The sequence below is a fragment of the Sylvia atricapilla genome, chromosome 15, assembly GCF_009819655.1.
Source record: "Sylvia atricapilla isolate bSylAtr1 chromosome 15, bSylAtr1.pri, whole genome shotgun sequence".
NCBI lineage: Eukaryota > Metazoa > Chordata > Aves > Passeriformes > Sylviidae > Sylvia > Sylvia atricapilla.
In genome coordinates, this window is record NC_089154.1 from 8,770,993 (window position 1) to 8,789,095 (window position 18,103).

Genomic DNA, 18,103 nt, shown 5'->3' on the forward strand with positions numbered 1-18,103 from the left:
TAATTGCACATATCAACCTTTACTGCAACCGTTCCATGTTTTTCTGTTCTTCCCACAGAAGCCACTTCATATGGCTTTTGTAAAATAAAGCAATGCAGACAAACAGCCTCTTTCACCACCAAAGTGGGCCAAAGTCACAGAAACAAGACCATACTTGACTGGAGCAAAGTATCAGTAAGATAACTATCATGCCTGCACTGCTCCATCAAGGATAACAAGAGGTGTGCTATTTCAAGGAAGAACCCGAAATAATAAAATTGCACAAAGCTTAAGTTGGTGATAGGACAGGGTTGGCATTTGCATCCCTGCATATGTCTCATCCCTATCCCAAGAGCTGCCTCTCACATGGCAAAGACCATGAATCCCTACAAAAGACCTCACAGCAGTGCCTTCCCTTGGACACTCACCACCAGTGACACCAAGGAACTAAACCCCAGTAGGATCTGCACTTCTTGCAGAGCATCAATACCAGCACTTTATTTAATATGCATGAATTCCTTGTGTGGGAATCCAACTTTGGCTTCAGTTCCCACAGCAGGAAGACTCCCAGACAAGTCTGTACTTGCAGAAGTGCATTTTGATTCATTACTCACCTCTAGGCAAACATTAAACACTCAGAGGGAAGAAATGAAAAGGGAGGCTGGAAAGTTAAACAGTTTCACTTACTGATCCAAAGATGGATGTGATAAAGGAAGAAGCGGCCCAAAACTTGATCCAAGGCTCGGTTCATTTTCAGTCCAGCTGGTGCTCCCATCAGCCACTGGAGCAGGTCCTGCAGCTCTTCAGCCACGTGCTGCAAACACAAGGAAGCCAGGCCATGGAGAGAAAAGGAGAAAATCACACTGAACAGGGCCAGTGTATTGTAACTGCTGCCCCCCCCAAACTATTCCACCAGAGCCTTCAAACTAATGGGAAAAAATCCAAACAATTGCTATACAGACAACTACCTAAATCAGAAATGCACCTTCATTAACTCCTCACTGAATCAATCACAACAGCTGAGAGGAACCTGAACTGCTTCCGTGGTCTCTGTGCTGGGAATATGTGTCACCTCTGGCCACCTCTGGAAGGCTTGTACAGTGGGATTTCTTGGGGCAATGAGGGTTCTGAAAATAAATGGCAATTGCTGGTGCACAAATCCACTTCTGGGGACAGTCACGTGAAGAGCCAGAGCTGAGTTGGGGGAAGGCTGTCAGGATTTTAAAAGGGAGGAAGATGACACCAACTAATGGGCAAAAGAGAGTGAATTTTTATACACAATCTGTGTTCATTTAGAGCAGGGTAGAAAGCACAATTACACAAATGTATTCCATGCACAAACTCTCTTGATACTTTGTGGTGTACTAGGCAACAGCCCTGATCTTGCCTGTCACTCTCTGCAGGCTTCATGGACAGATATTCATGGCATCCCAGCAACAAAGCAGCCTTGGAATCACTGAGGAAAAACACTACTGGAGCTTCTTCCCCACATCACTGAATCAGAATATCAAGTCCTATGAACCTAATACTGCCAGGTGTACCACTAACCTACATCCCCAAGTGCCACATCCATATGGCTTTTTGGACACTTTCAGTGACTGCACCACTGTCCTGGGCAACCTGTTCCAATGCCTGACCACCCTCTTCATACAGGAATTTTCCCAATATCCAATTTAAACCTCCTCTGATGCAACCTGAAGCTGTTTTCTCTCATCCTGTCCCTTGTTACCTGGCTGCCCCCTTCTGTCAGGGAGTTGTGCAGAGCCAGAAGGTCCCCCCGCCCCGAGCCTGCTTTTCTCCAGGCTGAGTCCCTTTCCCAGCTCCCTCAGCCTCTCCTGGTGCTCCAGACCCTTCCTCAGCTCCGTTCCCTTCCCTGGACACACTCCAGCCCCATGTGCTGTCACTTCACTGCTGCAGAACAAACTAAACCCCAGCTCTGGGCTTGTTCCTCCCTACCTCAAACATGTGCTCCAGACCCTTCACTGAGGGATGTGATTCACAGTGTCTGGTGATTTCAGCCCAGGCTGGTGTTATTAATTGCTTTTCTCTCTCCACTCCACTACTCCACACTCCCTTTGCAACTGGGTGATTTTTCTCCTCAGAACTTCACACCTGCCCTGCTCTCCCAAGCTGAAACCATTGCTGAGCTCGTTACCAAGCTCTGAACTGAGGGAAGTGATAACCTTCAGCAAAGAAGTGGGGGAAATACTTGGAAGAAGTGACCTCTTACACTGTTCCACATGGACAGAGATTGTGAGGAAAGGCCCTCTTTCTCCAAAAATCCCACTTACAGCCCATGCAAGTGAAGGGCACTGAAAACTGCCCACGTGTAGATTCATCAAGCCACGCTCCCTAAAGCTGATGCACTGTAGTCTACTTTCCTTATCATTCACACATATAATTTCCCTAAGCAAAAATTATTTCCAAGGAATGATTCCATTTTCTTTATTAACCAACACATCCTGGCAAAATGAGTTTGTAAACATTTACTTTAAGTGCAGTGGCAAAATTAATGGTTCCATTTTCAACTCCTCCAAAAGGCTTGTCTAATTCCTTCCTTTTCTCTCTGTCTCACTGCAAGTCAGGACTGATTGGATCCCATGGAGCTCACCTCTGTGGCTGAGAAGCCTTTGCTGCTTTATAAATAGACTGGTTTTAATATTTAAAGTGTTGGACTGGTAACTTAGAAAAAGCATTTGGGGATTTTAATGAAATATTTAAATGCTTGAAAGCAGTCCTTCAGCAAGGCTGGGTTTTAGCAGTGAGTATTTCTGGAGGCTGCCAGTCCCAGAGGTGCTGCTAAACTCTGACAGGGGCAAGTAGCCCTGGAAAGGTGCCCTACCTTGCTGTTACTTAGCTGGGCAAGAAATCTCAACACAGAGTCCTGAAGGACTCTTGCAGGTTGTTTCCCAGACAGATATTTTAGGACTGATCAATAGCAAGTAGAATGAGGAAAGGTGACTGTGAGTCCGATTCCTCTCCTGCCGTCATGAATACTGAATGTGGACATATTAATAAATCAGATACAGTGGTCTGGAAATGTTTCATAACAAGGTGCTGGGACATGACCAAACTGGAGAGAGACTGGAGCTAATGAGGGTTAGATGAGCTCACTGTGGAAATATTCCCTTTACTGTCATGCTCTTCTTCCTGGTTTCCATGTGCAGAGGACTAATGTTGATGTGAAGGACACACAGGGTGCTGTGATGCTCTAGGGAAGGGAACAGAGCTGGGGAAGGGGCTGGAGCACCTGGAGAGGCTGAGGGAGCTGGGAAAGGGGCTCAGCCTGGAGAAAAGGAGGCTCAGGGGGGGACCTTGTGGCTCTGCACAGCTCCCTGACAGGAGGGGACAGCCTGGAGGGGTCAGGCTCTGCTCCCAGGGAACAGGGACAGGACAAGGGGAAACAGCCTCAAGTTGCACCAGCAGAGGTTTAGACTGGATACAGGGGAAATTTCTTCACTGAAAGGGTGGTCAGGCACTGGCACAGCTGCCCAGGACAGTGATGGAGTCCCCATCCCTGCGGGCACTTGCAGACAGGGGTTAGTGCTGAACACAGATGTGCTGGGCTGATGGTTGAGCTTAGCGATCCTAAAGGTCCTTTCGAGCTTTAAGCATTCTGTATGGTGCAAGTCAGAGCACACAGAGCCAAAGCTCTCCCTGTCAGACACACCTGCCCTGTGTCTTTTGCAGGTGATTGGGGCTCTAAGATACATTATTTTATAAATTAACATCTAGAATTAATTTTCAGGAAGTGTTCTCTCTGCTTGCTTTGTTCATGGATCAGTGGAACAAGACTGAGTAGGAACATACATCCAACTATCTCCAAGCCCCAGTAAAGCTTTTGCAGGCACAATTTACGATAAATATGTAACTGTTTCAAACAGATTGCAACTTAGGAAAAAGAGACATCGGCAAGGATAAAAGAGACGAAGAGGGAAAAAAGGAGATGGTATACAGTTCTGTTTAAAACCAGTGCAGAGCTTTGAGTCAGGTATTTCTGAAAGAAAAGGCTGTCTTGTGGAAGGCAAAAGCAAGGACAACCATTGGGAAGCCTGGTGGGATCAAGAGAAGGAGGAAGGTAGGAGTTGTGAGGGCATCTACAGAGAGAAGATTATTCAAGCTTTCCATTTTTGGATTTGAAAGCCTGCTTCAAAAATCAGTCCTTCCTAAATGATCCTTTGCCACTTACTCCCTGGGTGTCTCTGAATCACATCTGCCTCACTGAGTGACAAAAGTAACTTGTTATTACAGCCAGCACAGCACAGCTCACCACACTGCGAAAGTGGGAGCTGCACTCAGTGATGTCTTGTGCAGCATCAACAGTTGGCACTGAAGTGCTGATTTGAGATCCATTTTATCAGAAGATGACAAGGGATGGCCAGGGAACACACCTTGAACTCCTGACCTGAGCAGGTTGAGCTTGTGACCCTGGCAGTGCTGAGAGTCAAAATAACCCACCTGCACTGCTTCCTTCCAGAGAGATGCTGGTTGGAAAAAAACCCGAGCACTGTATCCAGTGCTGGGATTTTGTCAATGGTAAAATCAATCAATCAAATCAATAAGGTTATGTGTTATATAAGGGTAGCCTGACAATATTAAAATCAATAAGGTTAAAGTGAGGTTATATATATAGCCTTATTATACATAACAACCTTATTATAATAGCAACATAGAATACCTTGAGTTGGAAGGGACCCACAGGGGTCATCCAGTCCAGCTCCTGGCCCTGCACAGACACCCCAACAATCCCACCCTGGGCATCCCTGGGAATGGTGTCCAAACACTCCTGGAGCTCTGGCAGCCTCAGGGCTGGGACCATTCCCTGGGGAGCCTGGGCAGTGCCAGCACCCTCTAGAGCAAATGAGATATCCAACGTTCTATTTACCAACAGACAGAGGAGTAGGGTCACTGCTATCAGCATATCTGAGCACAGCTCAAAGCAGAAGAGTGTTAGGGAAGGAACAGGAGCTCTGTGCACACAGGGAATGCTGAGTTACTGAACTTGGCAACACACAAGCACTTGAGAAAGCCCAGTGATGGGAATAATGCAGACCAGATGGACACTCAGCAGCAGAGAGGAAACCTACTGCTGAATGGCTGAGGGGAGATTTTGCTGTCATACTGGAAAAGAAGTGGTGCTGGCTTGCACACCACATGCTGAAGTCATGGGTATATTTTGGGATCACTCAGATCTGCATTTTTTAAGGCCTGCACATAATGCATATAAATCAATGCCCAGCAAAGGGAGTAAAAGGACTCCAAATGATTTTATGCCCACAATCTCACATGCCTGGAAGAAGAAAGTAAGGCTGGAAAAAAGAAGAGTTGTGAGTGGCCTGAACTGATAAGCCTGGAAAAACAGGGAAGAAAGGCACTGACAGGCTATCAGCTCCTCCAGACATGGAGGAGTCAACACTTCCAGGAAAGAAAGCAAACAGCTCCTGGTGATAGCCAGGTAACAGAGCCCACACATGGAGGAGACTTGGTGAAGATAGCTGTCACTGTGATGCAAAAGTTGAGTGACAGATGAGCTAAATTACTGAAAGAGGAACAAACAAGCAACCCTCCCAAGAAAGCCTGTCCAGGACAGGTGCTGGGGTTGGACACACCTTGAGCACGGCGAGTGTCCATCTGCCAAAGACCCTGGGCAGATGGAATCCCTCCCAGAGCCACCTGTGCAACCAGGAATGCAGCCAAAGCCACTTCCCTGCAGACTTGTTAAAAAATCAGATTTCTGAGAGCTGGGCACTTTCTGTAATCCCAAAGGGAAAGCTCTAGACAAACTTCTCCAACTAAAATATCTGTAAGGGAAAAGATGCAGGAATAAGGCCTAGAAGAATATTTCCAGTTACAGCTCAAACACAAGAGCAAGTGTCCTGCGACAAATGTGGTTCTTCCTACCCACCACCACTGCTGAGTAGTGTCTACAACAAACATGCTGTCCTTAGAAGTTTGACTATGAAAGGTAAGAAAACCAGGAATAATCCTGATCCACAGCCATGCTGGACACTCCATACATGCTTTCTGAAAGTCCAGCATGTACAAGAATGATCAGAGACCTTGTAATAATTAAGGAGTTAGACACGAACCACGAAGATCATCATGAAGGAAAATGTGAGCTCTTCCCAGGAAGTGCAGCATAAGTAGGAAAAATAAACCACTGCTGGAAATCTCTGATCAAAATCTAATTCTTCCCAACCAAGAAGCTGGGGAAAGAGCAGAGAGAAGACATTCTCCAAACCAATTCAGAAACGAAAGAAAAGTGGGCAGAGAAAGGATTAGGCTGTGCAGCTGCATGGCAGGGCTCAAAATTTGCTGCACATGTATTCCCAAGATACAGAAGCTCTTAAAACAGAGCTGACCTCAGATTAATGGTCTGGTCTCCAGCCTCTGAAGTACATTATATGTTCCTTACTGCCACTAAACAGATATACTGGAGCTCTGCACCTAAAATGAACCACCAGAAGAGCAGGACAGTGTGAGTCATACTCGCTATCCATGAATTTCTGCTGATGTTGAGGGATCTTAGTGGGCAAGTGGAGTTATGTTTAAGAAAATCACAAGACACAGCAAGTTTTCCTAATTTAGCATCCATATCCCAGAGCTCTTAGGAAGAATTTCAGGTGTCTGTACCCTGACCAGCAAAGCCTTTGGATTTCCCCACAAAACTTCCTTCACAAGCACAGCTGCACTGCTTATCATGTCTGACTTTCCAACAGTTTATCAGATTCAACCCAGGTTACAGCTTTTTCTTCACCACAAACAACCCATACAGCAACATCTTGAGGACACTTTCGGTTGACTACAGAAAAAAACAAAACCACTGTGGCTCCATAACCAGCCAATCTGCAGCTGCAGAGCTCTGTCCAAGCGATAACTGTTCCTTTAGAAGCTGGAGGAGCCCTTCCATAAACATCTAATTACTATTCACAGCACGTGCAAAGTAGAGCTGAATTTCTTTTGAGCAGCCCCAACAGGCTTGATTTGAAGATTTCAGTGTTCTTGAGGAGACCTAATTTGCATGATTTAAGACAGGTCTCTCTGAGACCCTTGTGTGTGAGGCATTGCCTCCTTACAACCACCGAAGGCAGGAGCTGGGCAGTGCCCAGAGCAGGTGAAAGGGGATCAGATTTGGCCAGACTTACATCAGCCACAGGGATGAGAGTGTCAGCAAGGTGACCAATGCGGTTCTTCCTGTACAGCCACGACATCAGCAGTATCCCCAGGGCCACATCAATCAGCAGAGACACAAAGATGTTGGCTTTCCTGCAGGCAGGGTAGAGAGAAACAGAGTTAGAGAAAAAGGAAGGACAATGTTTAATGTTTCAAAGACAGTTGTTGGCTTTGCTTATGTAGCACCTTTAATGGCCCAGGGACACCAGGACAACTCACTGAAGAAGAGAAATTTTGTAAACTTTTCACCTCCACTGGTGTGCTGTTCCTTCTGTAGCCAAGCACAGGACAGGTTTGTTCAGCCTAGAGAAAGGAAGACTGAGGGAAGACTTCACAGCTGTTTACAACCTCCTCCTGAGGAGCAGCTCCAATCTGTGACCAGGGACAGGACCCAAAGGAACGGCTGGAGCTGTGCCAGGGGAGGTTTAGGTTGAATAGCAGGAAAAGGCTCCTACCCCAGAGGGTGCTGGCACTGCCCAGGCTCCCCAGGGAATGGGCACAGCCCCGAGGCTGCCAAAGCTCCAGGAGTGTTTGACAAAAGTTCTCAGGGATGCACAGGGTGGGATCGTTGGGGTGTCTGTGCAGGGCCAGGGTTGGACTGGATGATCCTTGTGGGTCCCTTCCCACTCAGGATATTCTGCGATTCCATGATTCTAAACCCAGAGCCACTCAGAGCCTGCCACGCCATGAAACTTTTCTTGGTAAGGAGCAAAAAGGGAATTGAAGTTACAAAGAGGAATGTCAGACAAAAAGGTTTATACACACTCAGGGGGGGATTTACCAATTACCAGTACCGGGGGCACCAGCACTTGGCACATCCACACTGAGATCAGATGGTTTTGCCAGACAAGGGAATAAATAGTGGTCTTGGGTTCATTCAGAAACCCAGAAAGGCTGCTGAGCTGCCCCTTCCTCACTAGAGTTTCTGAATGGAATTCCATTACAAGAGTTATTCAGGAGATCAGACTGAACAATCACAGTTACTTTTGGCCTTCAAATCTGCTAATCTATTTTAAGTGTTCCCTGGGAGTCTATTACTGCAGATCAGAGAACCACACAGAACAAGACTGGTTGTGGAGGAGCCTTAGGGCATCCAATATCTGTCTCAGATCTCTGCTCTGTTCCTCTCACTGTGCTGCATGTTTGCTTTTTTTCTGACACTTTGTTACTGTTCGAACAGTGTAAGTGGAATCTCTGGTCTGCAGTTTCTGCACAAAAAGCTTCCCCAAAAGAGTGGGTGAAAGAGGAGAGCATTTAAATCTCTCTGGTCTTATGGAAAGTGCCACTGAACACTGATGGATGGTCATGGTTGACAGCACCACATGTGAAAGCAAGTAGCCTGTGGGAGTAGGGACAGCAAAGCACTCACACATGGGTGCAGTACAAGTTTTTGGGGTGCAATATCCCAGTTGCCTTTCCTGGGCCAGGGAAAAAAGGCAGGTATCTGGCAAAAGGCATAATTAACATATAAAGATACATATATATATGCATATGAATACAGTGCAAAGTAAAGATGTGCAAACTAGCATGGAGTAGAGCAACATGATAGGGTGCAGTGAGGACCTAGCGCTGTCAAGGCATGAGATCCGTGGTTTGGGTTCCACACAGGAGACAGGAATAGAGCCAAGACACACCTAACTTTACATGTACTCCATACCTCATCAGCTGAGTTTGGTTTTGAGCCTTCTTGTTGCTGCTGATGACCTGGAGGTGCTGCAGGCGATGTCCCAGCTGCTCACAAGTTGAGAGTTTGCTCCACAAGAAAGACAAAGGCCAAAACTTCAGCACCCTGCAGAAACACATGGGAACGTCTGCTCTTGCCTTTGCCATGCAGCAGGCAGGCCAGCATCCAACATCATGTAAAACAGTCAGTGTTTAAGTTAAGGTTGTGCAACCACAGATGGTGATTAGATGGTAATGACTCTCTGAAAGGTTAACAAAATTAAGGCAGCCTTGCCAGACCAAAACATGCACACAACCCAAGCTCTCATTTACACTCTGTCAAACCATGTCTCACTCTCCTAAGAAAGCCACAAGGCAATCCTGATTCCAACCTCTGCTTTTGGATACATCACTGGGCTTGCACAATGCCAGGAGAGCATCCAATTTCCAGGAGAGCAGAGTCAAGTTGTGTTCAGTGCAACAATACAGCAATGTAACTGCTGCACAAATCCCAGTGTTACTCATCATGGATCATGGAATGGTTTGAGTTGGAAGGAATCTTAAAAGCTCATCTCACTCCACCCGCCCTTCCATGGGCAGGGACACATCCCACTATCCCAGGCTGCTCCAAGCCCCATCCAGCCTGGCCTTGGACACTTCCAGGGATCCAGGGGCAGCCACAGCTTCTCTGGGCACCCTGTGCCAGGGACTCCCCACCCTTACAGAGAACAATTCCTTTCCAATATCCCATCTAACCCTGCCTTCTGCTAGTGGGAAGCCATTCCCTGTGTCCTGTCCCTTCATCCCTTGTCCAAAGTCTCTCTCCAGCTCTCCTGGAGCCCCTTTAGGCCCTGGGAGGGGCTCCAAGGTCCCCTGAGAGCATTCCCTTCTCCAGATGAACAGCCCCAGCTCCCCTAGCCTGGCTCCAGAGCAGAGGTGATCACAAGTCTCTGTGTTGTGTGAGCCTGGTAAAACAAGCAGCTGTGCCCTACACGCAGTTTATGCCCCTTTTCCTCCCTTTTTCTTTTTTCTTCCACTTGATCCTTCTCTTTTTTTTTTTTTTTTCCTTTATTACTTCCAAAATCCTTTTTCAAGGTCTTCACTTCTACCTTCTCTCCACTGCCTTGCCGTGACCAGCATTATGTAGGTAACACAACATTTAGCATTTAATTAGGTTTCAAAGTTAACATCCACAGTAAGCTTGTAGGGGAGGAAACAGTCACAAGGTTCTTTTCTTATGACTCAGAAGCAAAGTACTAAATGATGCTCAATTATTTTGAGGAGTTACTTTTATAACCTCACACACAACCTATAAAGCAAGTACAGATGGCAATTTGTGCAGGCTGAAGTGACACAGTACTGGTGCAGGCTGGTCACAAAAACCACAGCAACACATGGCACCAGGTTTGGTTTGGGGGATAAATCACAGGAGTACACTACACCAGCCAGTGCAGTTGTTGCACTATTTTCATAGTGTTTTTATTACAGGTCCAGGAATCCACGGTCACTTTCAGTCACTTCATCTACTCTCCTGTGCTGCTTTGGGACGGTCTTTCAGGTCACATTCATTTCACACACTACCATTATTCCTGGTATCCTGCTTCACTTTGGAAATTGCACAGCTGCTTGGATCATTACTGAGCATGGCCTGGATATGGATGTCCTTGCAACCTGTGCGTGCCTTCCATGGATTTCACCCGAAGTGTGCCAGCCCATGCCCAGCAGGAGATGCCCCCTGGACTGGCCAGGATGGGCACCCAGGGTGCCCACTGCTCTTTATACAATTCACACCAATCACAAGGGTTCCATTCCTCCAAACCCTGCTCAGTTCCCTGGGGCTGCTGTCCCCTTCCTCCCCACATTCTCCTGAGCCCTTTGAACCCCACTTTGTGCACAGTTTGTCAGCTTAAGGACCAGAGTGTTGAAGTTCCCCCCCTTCCCCCTCCCTCACCATTCAAATTTCAGACACATCGGGTTTGAAACACACGCACTGTACTGTGAATCATTCTTAATTTGAGGTCTCCAAGTTACTCAGCTCTGCGCTACAGCCTCCCACCTTGGAGACAAATGAATGCACTGTTCTCAGCTGACTTGTCAGGGGGAGGGACCTGAGGCGGTGGAGAAAAGAGCACGGTGCAGGGGAGGGAGAGGGGGATGACTGCTCTGGCCACTGATCACACACACCTGGGCTCACAGATTCACCGAGACACAAGAGCAGATGAGTTTTCCCTTCCGATTATGCCCCACCTCAGTGGTTACAAATTCTGGTGTGGCAAAACTTGACTAGAGCAGAGAATTGCACTTGAAACGTAAAGAAGGGGAAGGAGGAACGCTCTACCTGTGGGATTATGTACAGATGGCTGAAGGTGAAGAATTATGGGTCAAACACCAGCTGCCAGACCCTGTCAGCTCAGGCAGAAAGCAGCAGCTCCAGGGCCCTGTGGTACACCACACACTCACTGGGTGATAGTCCCATCCTCCCTCAGCAGTGGGTGTCTCTCACCATCCACGGCTGCTCCTCAAGCTGGAGGCAGCCAGCCCCTGGGTCACCCCCAGTCTGACATCCCCAGCCAGGGGCAAGGACAGGCTGCTGTTGTCTGCCTGGGGAATGTCTTGCACAAGTGGGAATGATTCCCAAAGCAGCCTCATCCCCAGAGCAACACAACATTGTGCAACCTGCAATGGTTCAGCTCCTCAACCGGACACCTTGGGCCCAAAACCACGTCAGAGGGATGTCACTGCCTGTGCTACAACTGACTGTCTTTTCACTCACCATCACAAGCACAACCTCTGTTCTACTCACATATTTTCTTTGGAAAGGAAATACCTACACATACTTATTGAAATAAAAATACAAGAATACTGCAAAAAGCTCAATAGAGCAGCTGCAAGATGTGCTGTGGGAAATCTCCTCTCTGTGAGAACTGAAGAAAGCAAAAAATATTCCTTGCGTGGTCCCCTACCCCTTTGCACATCAACTGTGCATTGCCAGAAATACTCCCACTTGTTTACCACACATTATATAGAACAATTTTTTCAGAATTTCAATGGAAAACCAACCAGATTAAAAAAAAAAAAAAAAAACCAACGAAAATCCAGTGACGTGTCACTGCATTATTTAAGCAGCAGGAGATCTTTGGGGTATTTCCAAATATATGGAATTATAGCAATAAATTAACACAGCCTCCATGAGTAAATCTTGATTTTCCAATTCAGTTTTTTCCCGAGAGTGAGAGGGGAATTTTCAGATATCAGATGAGAAACAGTCTTTCCAAATCTGGATCACATGCAAATATTAAGCTCCATTAACCAGAACTCCTGCGTGTTTTCTTGATCCTTGCTAGAAACTGCAGGAGCAGTGCCTTCCTTTGGATAAGGATTTCATCAATTACAGTGTCCCCTTGCAGCTTAGAACCAGAACTCCACTCCCCTCTCTGTCACAACCTCTCCAGGCAGCTGCAGTGGTGGAATCACCATTGCTGCAAGTATTCAAAAACCATGTGGCACTTGGAAACATAGGTTAGTGGTGGCCTTGGCATTGCTGGGTTAATGGTTGGACTCAATGATCGTAGAGGGCCTTTCCAAGCTAAACAATTCCATGATTCTAAGTTTCATCCCTTCAAATCTCCTCAGAAATCAGCTTTCAGTCCAAGCACTTGCCATGTGTTACATTTAGAGCACCCTATTCAGGCTCACAGTTGTGAGAACAGGATTTCACTAAGGATTCAGGCTGAGCAGCAATCCCTCTAAATTGCTATAAAGTGCCAAGGTTGCAGCATCACAGTCTTTTGGAGAGAGGATGGATTTAGGAACAGTATTTGCTGAGGTTTCACAGCTGCAGAGGGACTCACAGCAGACAGGGAGGAAGGAGTCCCCAGCTACTGAGCCATTAAGGAGAGCCTCATGTCATCCTGTTAAGCCACAGAATGGCTGGAAATCCACTGTTTCAACTGTGATGAAACTGAAGCAGGGCTGAGCTATCCCTGGTGCAAATAGGGAGGATGTGAATACCTCCCCAGAAAATCTCCCAGCACCACAAGGAGCTCTGAGGGACCCTTTGGCCTTATTTTCAGCAGAACTCCAACAGGACCTCTTGCAGCAACCCATTTCCAACAGAACATTTTTGTATCACTTTTCTCACTGGGGTTGAGCAGTAGCCCTGCAATGCCAAAAAACACGAATTACACTGCCAGGCAAAACAAGCTGGGTGATGCCACATCACCTACCTGCTCCTGCAGACCCCAGAGACCAGTGAGAGCAGGAATGTCAGCAGCATGCAGGCCGGCACAGAGGCCTGCTTCAGCAGCTCCACGATGATACTGGCCTCCACCCCATCTGACTGCCAGTGGGTCAGCTTGATGGGCCCCTCGTCGTACCTGTCTGTCATGAACAGCACCTGGCTCCTGGCCACCGTGTCGAAGATGGCCGAGAGCTTTGAGGCATCCTCTGCACCCTGGCCAGCCGTGTCCAAAGGGGGGTGAAGATGGGAAAGCATGACCTTGCGCTGGTCATAGTACACCAAGATGATTTCCTCCTCCTGAGGGTTCTTAGAGTGTTTCTTAAGGGTAGAACAGCTCCAGAATTTGCTGTCTCCCTCTTTGCTTATCTGGATCCACGGCTCATGACAGAATATGGTCCCAAGGTCTTCCAAGAACTCACTGAGACTCTCTTCTTTCTCCTGTTTGCTGTTGTTCCATGAGCCAAGCACAGAAACACTGACTTTAGTCACACGCTGAACTTCCCCAAGGTACTGCTTCACCTGGACAGGAATGAAGGGGAAGTGCACCACGGCAAGGATGACAGCAGAGTTCTGCTCGGAGATCCAGCGGCCGATCAAAATGCCGCTGTCTGCTGAGGAGCAGCACGATGGAAAGAACACCTTCAGTACCATGGCAGTGACCCTGGACGGACGTATACCTGACAATAAACACAAAAATTAAACTTGAGGATGGTGAGTAAAGGCAAGGAAAATCTGAGCTGGCCAAAGCCAGCAGAGAGGAGAACCAAGCATGTTTGAAAGTACTAAGCCAAACCACTTGAATAATGACATTAGTGACAGCCAACAGCCACACACACATTCAGGAGGTTCTGATGATCTGCAGTCTTTCAAGTGAGGGAAGGCGAGCCCAGAGTTTCCCACAAAAGTCCTTTTCCCAGTTCTGGAAAGATTTTTCATGGTGGTACACAGATAAGCACAGCCCATCAGACCAGCCAAGATCTGGAATTCACTCATCCTTAGATCTTGGATCTCACACTGGATGTGCTAGAGCACTTCCTAAAGAAGGGACTAAATCATAGTACACCACGGTGCCTCTGGGGAGTATTTCCTGCTGCTACCAACAATCCAACACTGGTTCACGCTGTTCAGTCTCCTTTACCACCTTACAACCCAGAGCTCTGTTCTGCAGCAAACTTACAGAGCAACCTTGATCTCATCACTCAGCTCCTCCTGCCTCACTCCTCTCATCTGGAAACCAACATGATCATTGTGTCAGAAAGGACTATAGCAATTAATTGAAGCAGTTTTAATTCCTTTGATTCAACAGCCTAAGAAAGGAGAAGCGTCTCCACTTTATCAGTACTCTATCTTTAGTGCTTTTCTCCCCATCATTAAGAACACATCTCAATGGCCTTGGGAGACTTTTCCAGAAAGGAACTTTGAGGCAGTTGACAGTGTCTCTTTAAATAAGGTGGAGGCTTTAACAGGAATGTAATTGCAGTAAGGAGGGCGCTGGCGCAGAACAGGCGGCACCCGGTGCCCGTTGTCCTTTCCTGTCCTTCAGTGCTTTGTTAGAGATGTGAAAACTCTGCAGGCCCCCGAGGCTGCTCCTCTGCGAGGGACCCAGTCAGCTGGAAAGGGAACACAGAGGGTATTTACAACACGGAGAGAGGATGTGCAGCAGGAAGGGCCTGGTGGCTTTGTTTTCCTCTCCCTTAGTAGAGGAGAGCTGAGCCAGTAAAGCTCAGCACCTGGGAATTTCCTACAGCATGGAGGGATGGAGGAGCAGCTATGGGGAGTGATTAACCTCTGGGGTTAATCACTCACAGTGGGGTAATCTGGGGAGTTGTGGACTCCCCATCCCTGGAAGTGTCCAAAGCCAGGTTGGACAGGGCTTGGAGCACCCTGGGACAGTGGAAGGTGTCCCCGCCAGTGGCAGGAGGTGGAATGAGATGGTCTGTAAGGTCCTTTCCAGATCAAACCATTCCATGATCTATGACTCTTTTGAGATCCGGCTCCCTCACAGACTCCAGGTCTCTGAGGTTATCCCTCTGGTCAAACAGGGAGAAATGAATTCCCTCTGTGGCCTCCAGATCTTGCTGGGGGTTGGAGGATCTCTGGAGCAGCATGGGCCAGTGCTGGCTGCTTTCAGCACCTCCAAACACTGTGCTTCCAGGACCACACTGCCAACAAAATCCCTCAGGAGGGAAGCCTTGGGATGTACTTTGCATTTTTGCAAAGTAAAAGGGAAAATTCAGTCCAAGAAAAAACATCGAAGACAGCTCCATGATGTTTTTCCCATCAAAGGGGAGAGAGCTGTTGTGAGTATTGCTACCAGAGACTCTCAGTGTCTGTGCACGGCTGCCCATAAAGGTCTGTCCATCCACAGCACATTTCAGAGAGGAACTGTCAACTGACTCTTCATACACACATTTTTCACTGAGATTGTTTTTAAAGACAGTCACAATCCTCTGGCAAAACTTCTCATGGAGTAGAAACACTTCTCATCCTTATGTTCTCTAGTTTGTCAGTTTTTCCTCTTACACCTTCCCCAACTTTTTAAATTAACATAGTTTTATGCACCCAACTACTCTGGCTATAGCTCAAATTATTTGCCCTTTGGCTGCTGGAGACATGGAAGAGAAGATTCTGATATGATTTTCAGGCTGTAAAAAATATCTTGATAGCTGAAAACCTGGCTGATCAACTATTGTTATGTTAATGTGTCTCATATTCCCGAATCCACGACTTGTCATGCATCCACCTCATTCATTTCAATAGACTGAAATATCAAATGTCATCACAGTCAACTGCTTCACTGCTGCTAATTTTAACAGAAAAATTCTACCAATGCTCATGCAGCCCCTGTTTATCAAGTGCCTAAAATCTTCGAGATACACCGATTTCTGCTGAAAACATCTTCCCTGAAAGCATCAATGCAATGATCTCAAGTCACCAAAACGAACAAAATAAACACCACCTAAAATGTGTTAATGCAACCAACAAATAAATACAGGACGCCAGGACTGATTAATTCCAGAATTTTTGTTAGAAAAGCAAAGGTGAATGGTGGGATATGCCCTTGATCTTACCCCAGAGACTGTCCTGTGGCCACAGGCTGCCAAGGGGGACTGATCCCACAGCAGACCTAAACCTGAGCATCCCATCTTCCTTGCAGGGGGGTTAGGGCCAGGATATTAAGAATCATAGAACCGTAGGATTGTAAAGGTTGGAAAAGCCCTCTAAAACCATCAGCTCCTGTCATTCCCCCAGCACCACCACCACCAAACCAAGCCATCAAGTGCCATATGCACACGGCTTTTCAAACACTTCCAGGGCTGGCATTCCACCGCTGCCCTGGGCAGGCTGTGACTTTGCCTGACCATGCTTAATGTGAAGAAATTTCCCCATCTATCCTATCCATATACAATTAAACCTCTCCTGGCACAACTTACAAGCTATTTCCTCTTGTCCTGCCCCTCGTTCTCTCGGAGCAGAGCCCTCCCGGCTGTCCTCTCCTGTCAGGGAGTTGTGCAGAGCCACAAGGTCCCCGCTGAGCCTCCTTTTCTCCAGGCTGAGCCTCTTTCCCAGCTCCCTCAGCCTCTCCCCATCCCTGTTCCCTTCCCTGGACACGCTCCAGCCCCTCAGTGCGGCGAGGGGCCCGGCGGGGCCTCCCCGGTGCCCGCGCCCGGCCCGGCCCGCCCCGCTCCTACCGCCCGCTCCGCTCCGCCGCTTCCGCCCGCGGTTGCTCGGAGACGCCGCTGCCGCCGGCTGTGCAGCGGGACGGGCCCGGCCGGCGCCGCCGCCCGCCGCCCGCGTTCCGCGGTGTCCCGGCTCCCGGTTCCCGGCGTGTGGGCTCCCGCCGGCCCCGCCGCCGGCAGCGCCGCTCCCCGGGCTCGTCCCGGCGCCTTCCCGCGGGCCCCGAGAGCGGCGGGGCCGCCTGAGCGGCGCGATAAGGAGCGGCAGTGGCCCCCGCCTGCCCTGCCACCGCCCGGGCTGCAGCGCGGCCAGCGGCTCGGCCGTGCCCACGGGACACTGCCGGCCCCGTCCCCAGGAGCTCACAGGACCCTCTGTCCTCTCTTCCCAAAATCGAGGGGCTCCGCTGTTCTCACAGGACACTGCCGTCGCTCATGCCACAGGCCAGGCAGTCCCCCTTCCCTGTGGGACCTCACTGTCCTTCATCCCTGAAGTCCAAGGACTCGCCTTTCTTCAGGCAACTCTCTTGTCCGCCATGCCGCTGGCAAGGGGCTCGGCTGTGCTGGTGGGACCCTCTTGACCCCCATCCTAGCTGCCTCAGTGGATGTCTGGCCCAGCAGAGGCCCTCGGGTGCCAACAGGTGCCCAAGGGCTCTGTCCTGTGATCTGGCAGTGGTCTGGGGCCAGTGAGCTCGGGAAGATGCTGGGCAGCATGAGAAGGTCCCATATGGAAAGGGACAGCAGGGGCAGAAGTGGGGGTGGGCTAGAGAAAAGGTTTGGGGTTTTATTTTTGTTGTTGGATGCCACAGAATTGGGAATAAGATAGGGGAGATTAAGTCTTCTCGGAGGGAGCTCAGCTTCCCGGGATGGGGCAGGCTGATTCCCCCGCCCGGTTCCTGCAGACCGTGCAGCCCCACTCTGCAGGGACAGCGGGCCTGGAGGGCACCGCGGCGTGTCTGTTGTGTTCCCTGCCTCTTCCAGGGCCAGGAGGGAGCGAGGCTTTCTCCAGGGATCATTTAGGATGAGAGGAGGTGACTCGGGTCTGGGACATCAGCACAGACCGAGGAGTCGTTGACCTCCGTGCCCGCACCGAGGGCTGGAGCAGGGAGTAGGAAACGCCCGGCCCTGTGCCGGCACACCCTGCCCGCCTGCCCCTGGCCCCTGCCGATAAAGGTGCTGAGCCCTGCTCTCCAGAGCACAACAGGGCAGCTCCAGCCCCAGGACGTGGGCAGTGTGAGGAGTTCCACGTTTCCATACGGAATTTACTCCATGCAGTGGTTATTGCTTCCCTGTAGAGGTCAGGAATGCAGCACAGAAGGAGTTACCTTCATCTTACCGTTTTCCCGATGTCTGCTGCAGACCCAGTGTGCCGTTC

The 18,103-nt window shown here is 48.9% G+C and overlaps 1 protein-coding gene across 3 annotated transcripts in view; it reads right to left on the reverse strand.

The window, feature by feature from the left end:
• PIGQ (phosphatidylinositol glycan anchor biosynthesis class Q) overlaps positions 1-16,977 on the reverse strand; it is an 85,145-nt gene extending 68,168 nt beyond the window's left edge. For 2 of the 3 annotated variants that reach the window (XM_066330027.1, XM_066330026.1), the window contains exons 1-5: positions 16,747-16,879; positions 13,041-13,731; positions 8,810-8,941; positions 7,125-7,245; positions 667-793 (exon numbers count right to left, since the gene is read on the reverse strand). In XM_066330027.1, coding sequence (XP_066186124.1) covers positions 667-793; positions 7,125-7,245; positions 8,810-8,941; positions 13,041-13,705 — 1,045 coding nt within the window. In that variant the 5' untranslated portion in view covers positions 13,706-13,731; positions 16,747-16,879. Of the gene's footprint in view, positions 1-666; positions 794-7,124; positions 7,246-8,809; positions 8,942-13,040; positions 13,732-16,746 lie in introns of all 3 variants that reach the window. The other variant, XM_066330028.1, reaches the window with a different exon arrangement.
• Positions 16,978-18,103: the final 1,126 nt, after the last annotated feature.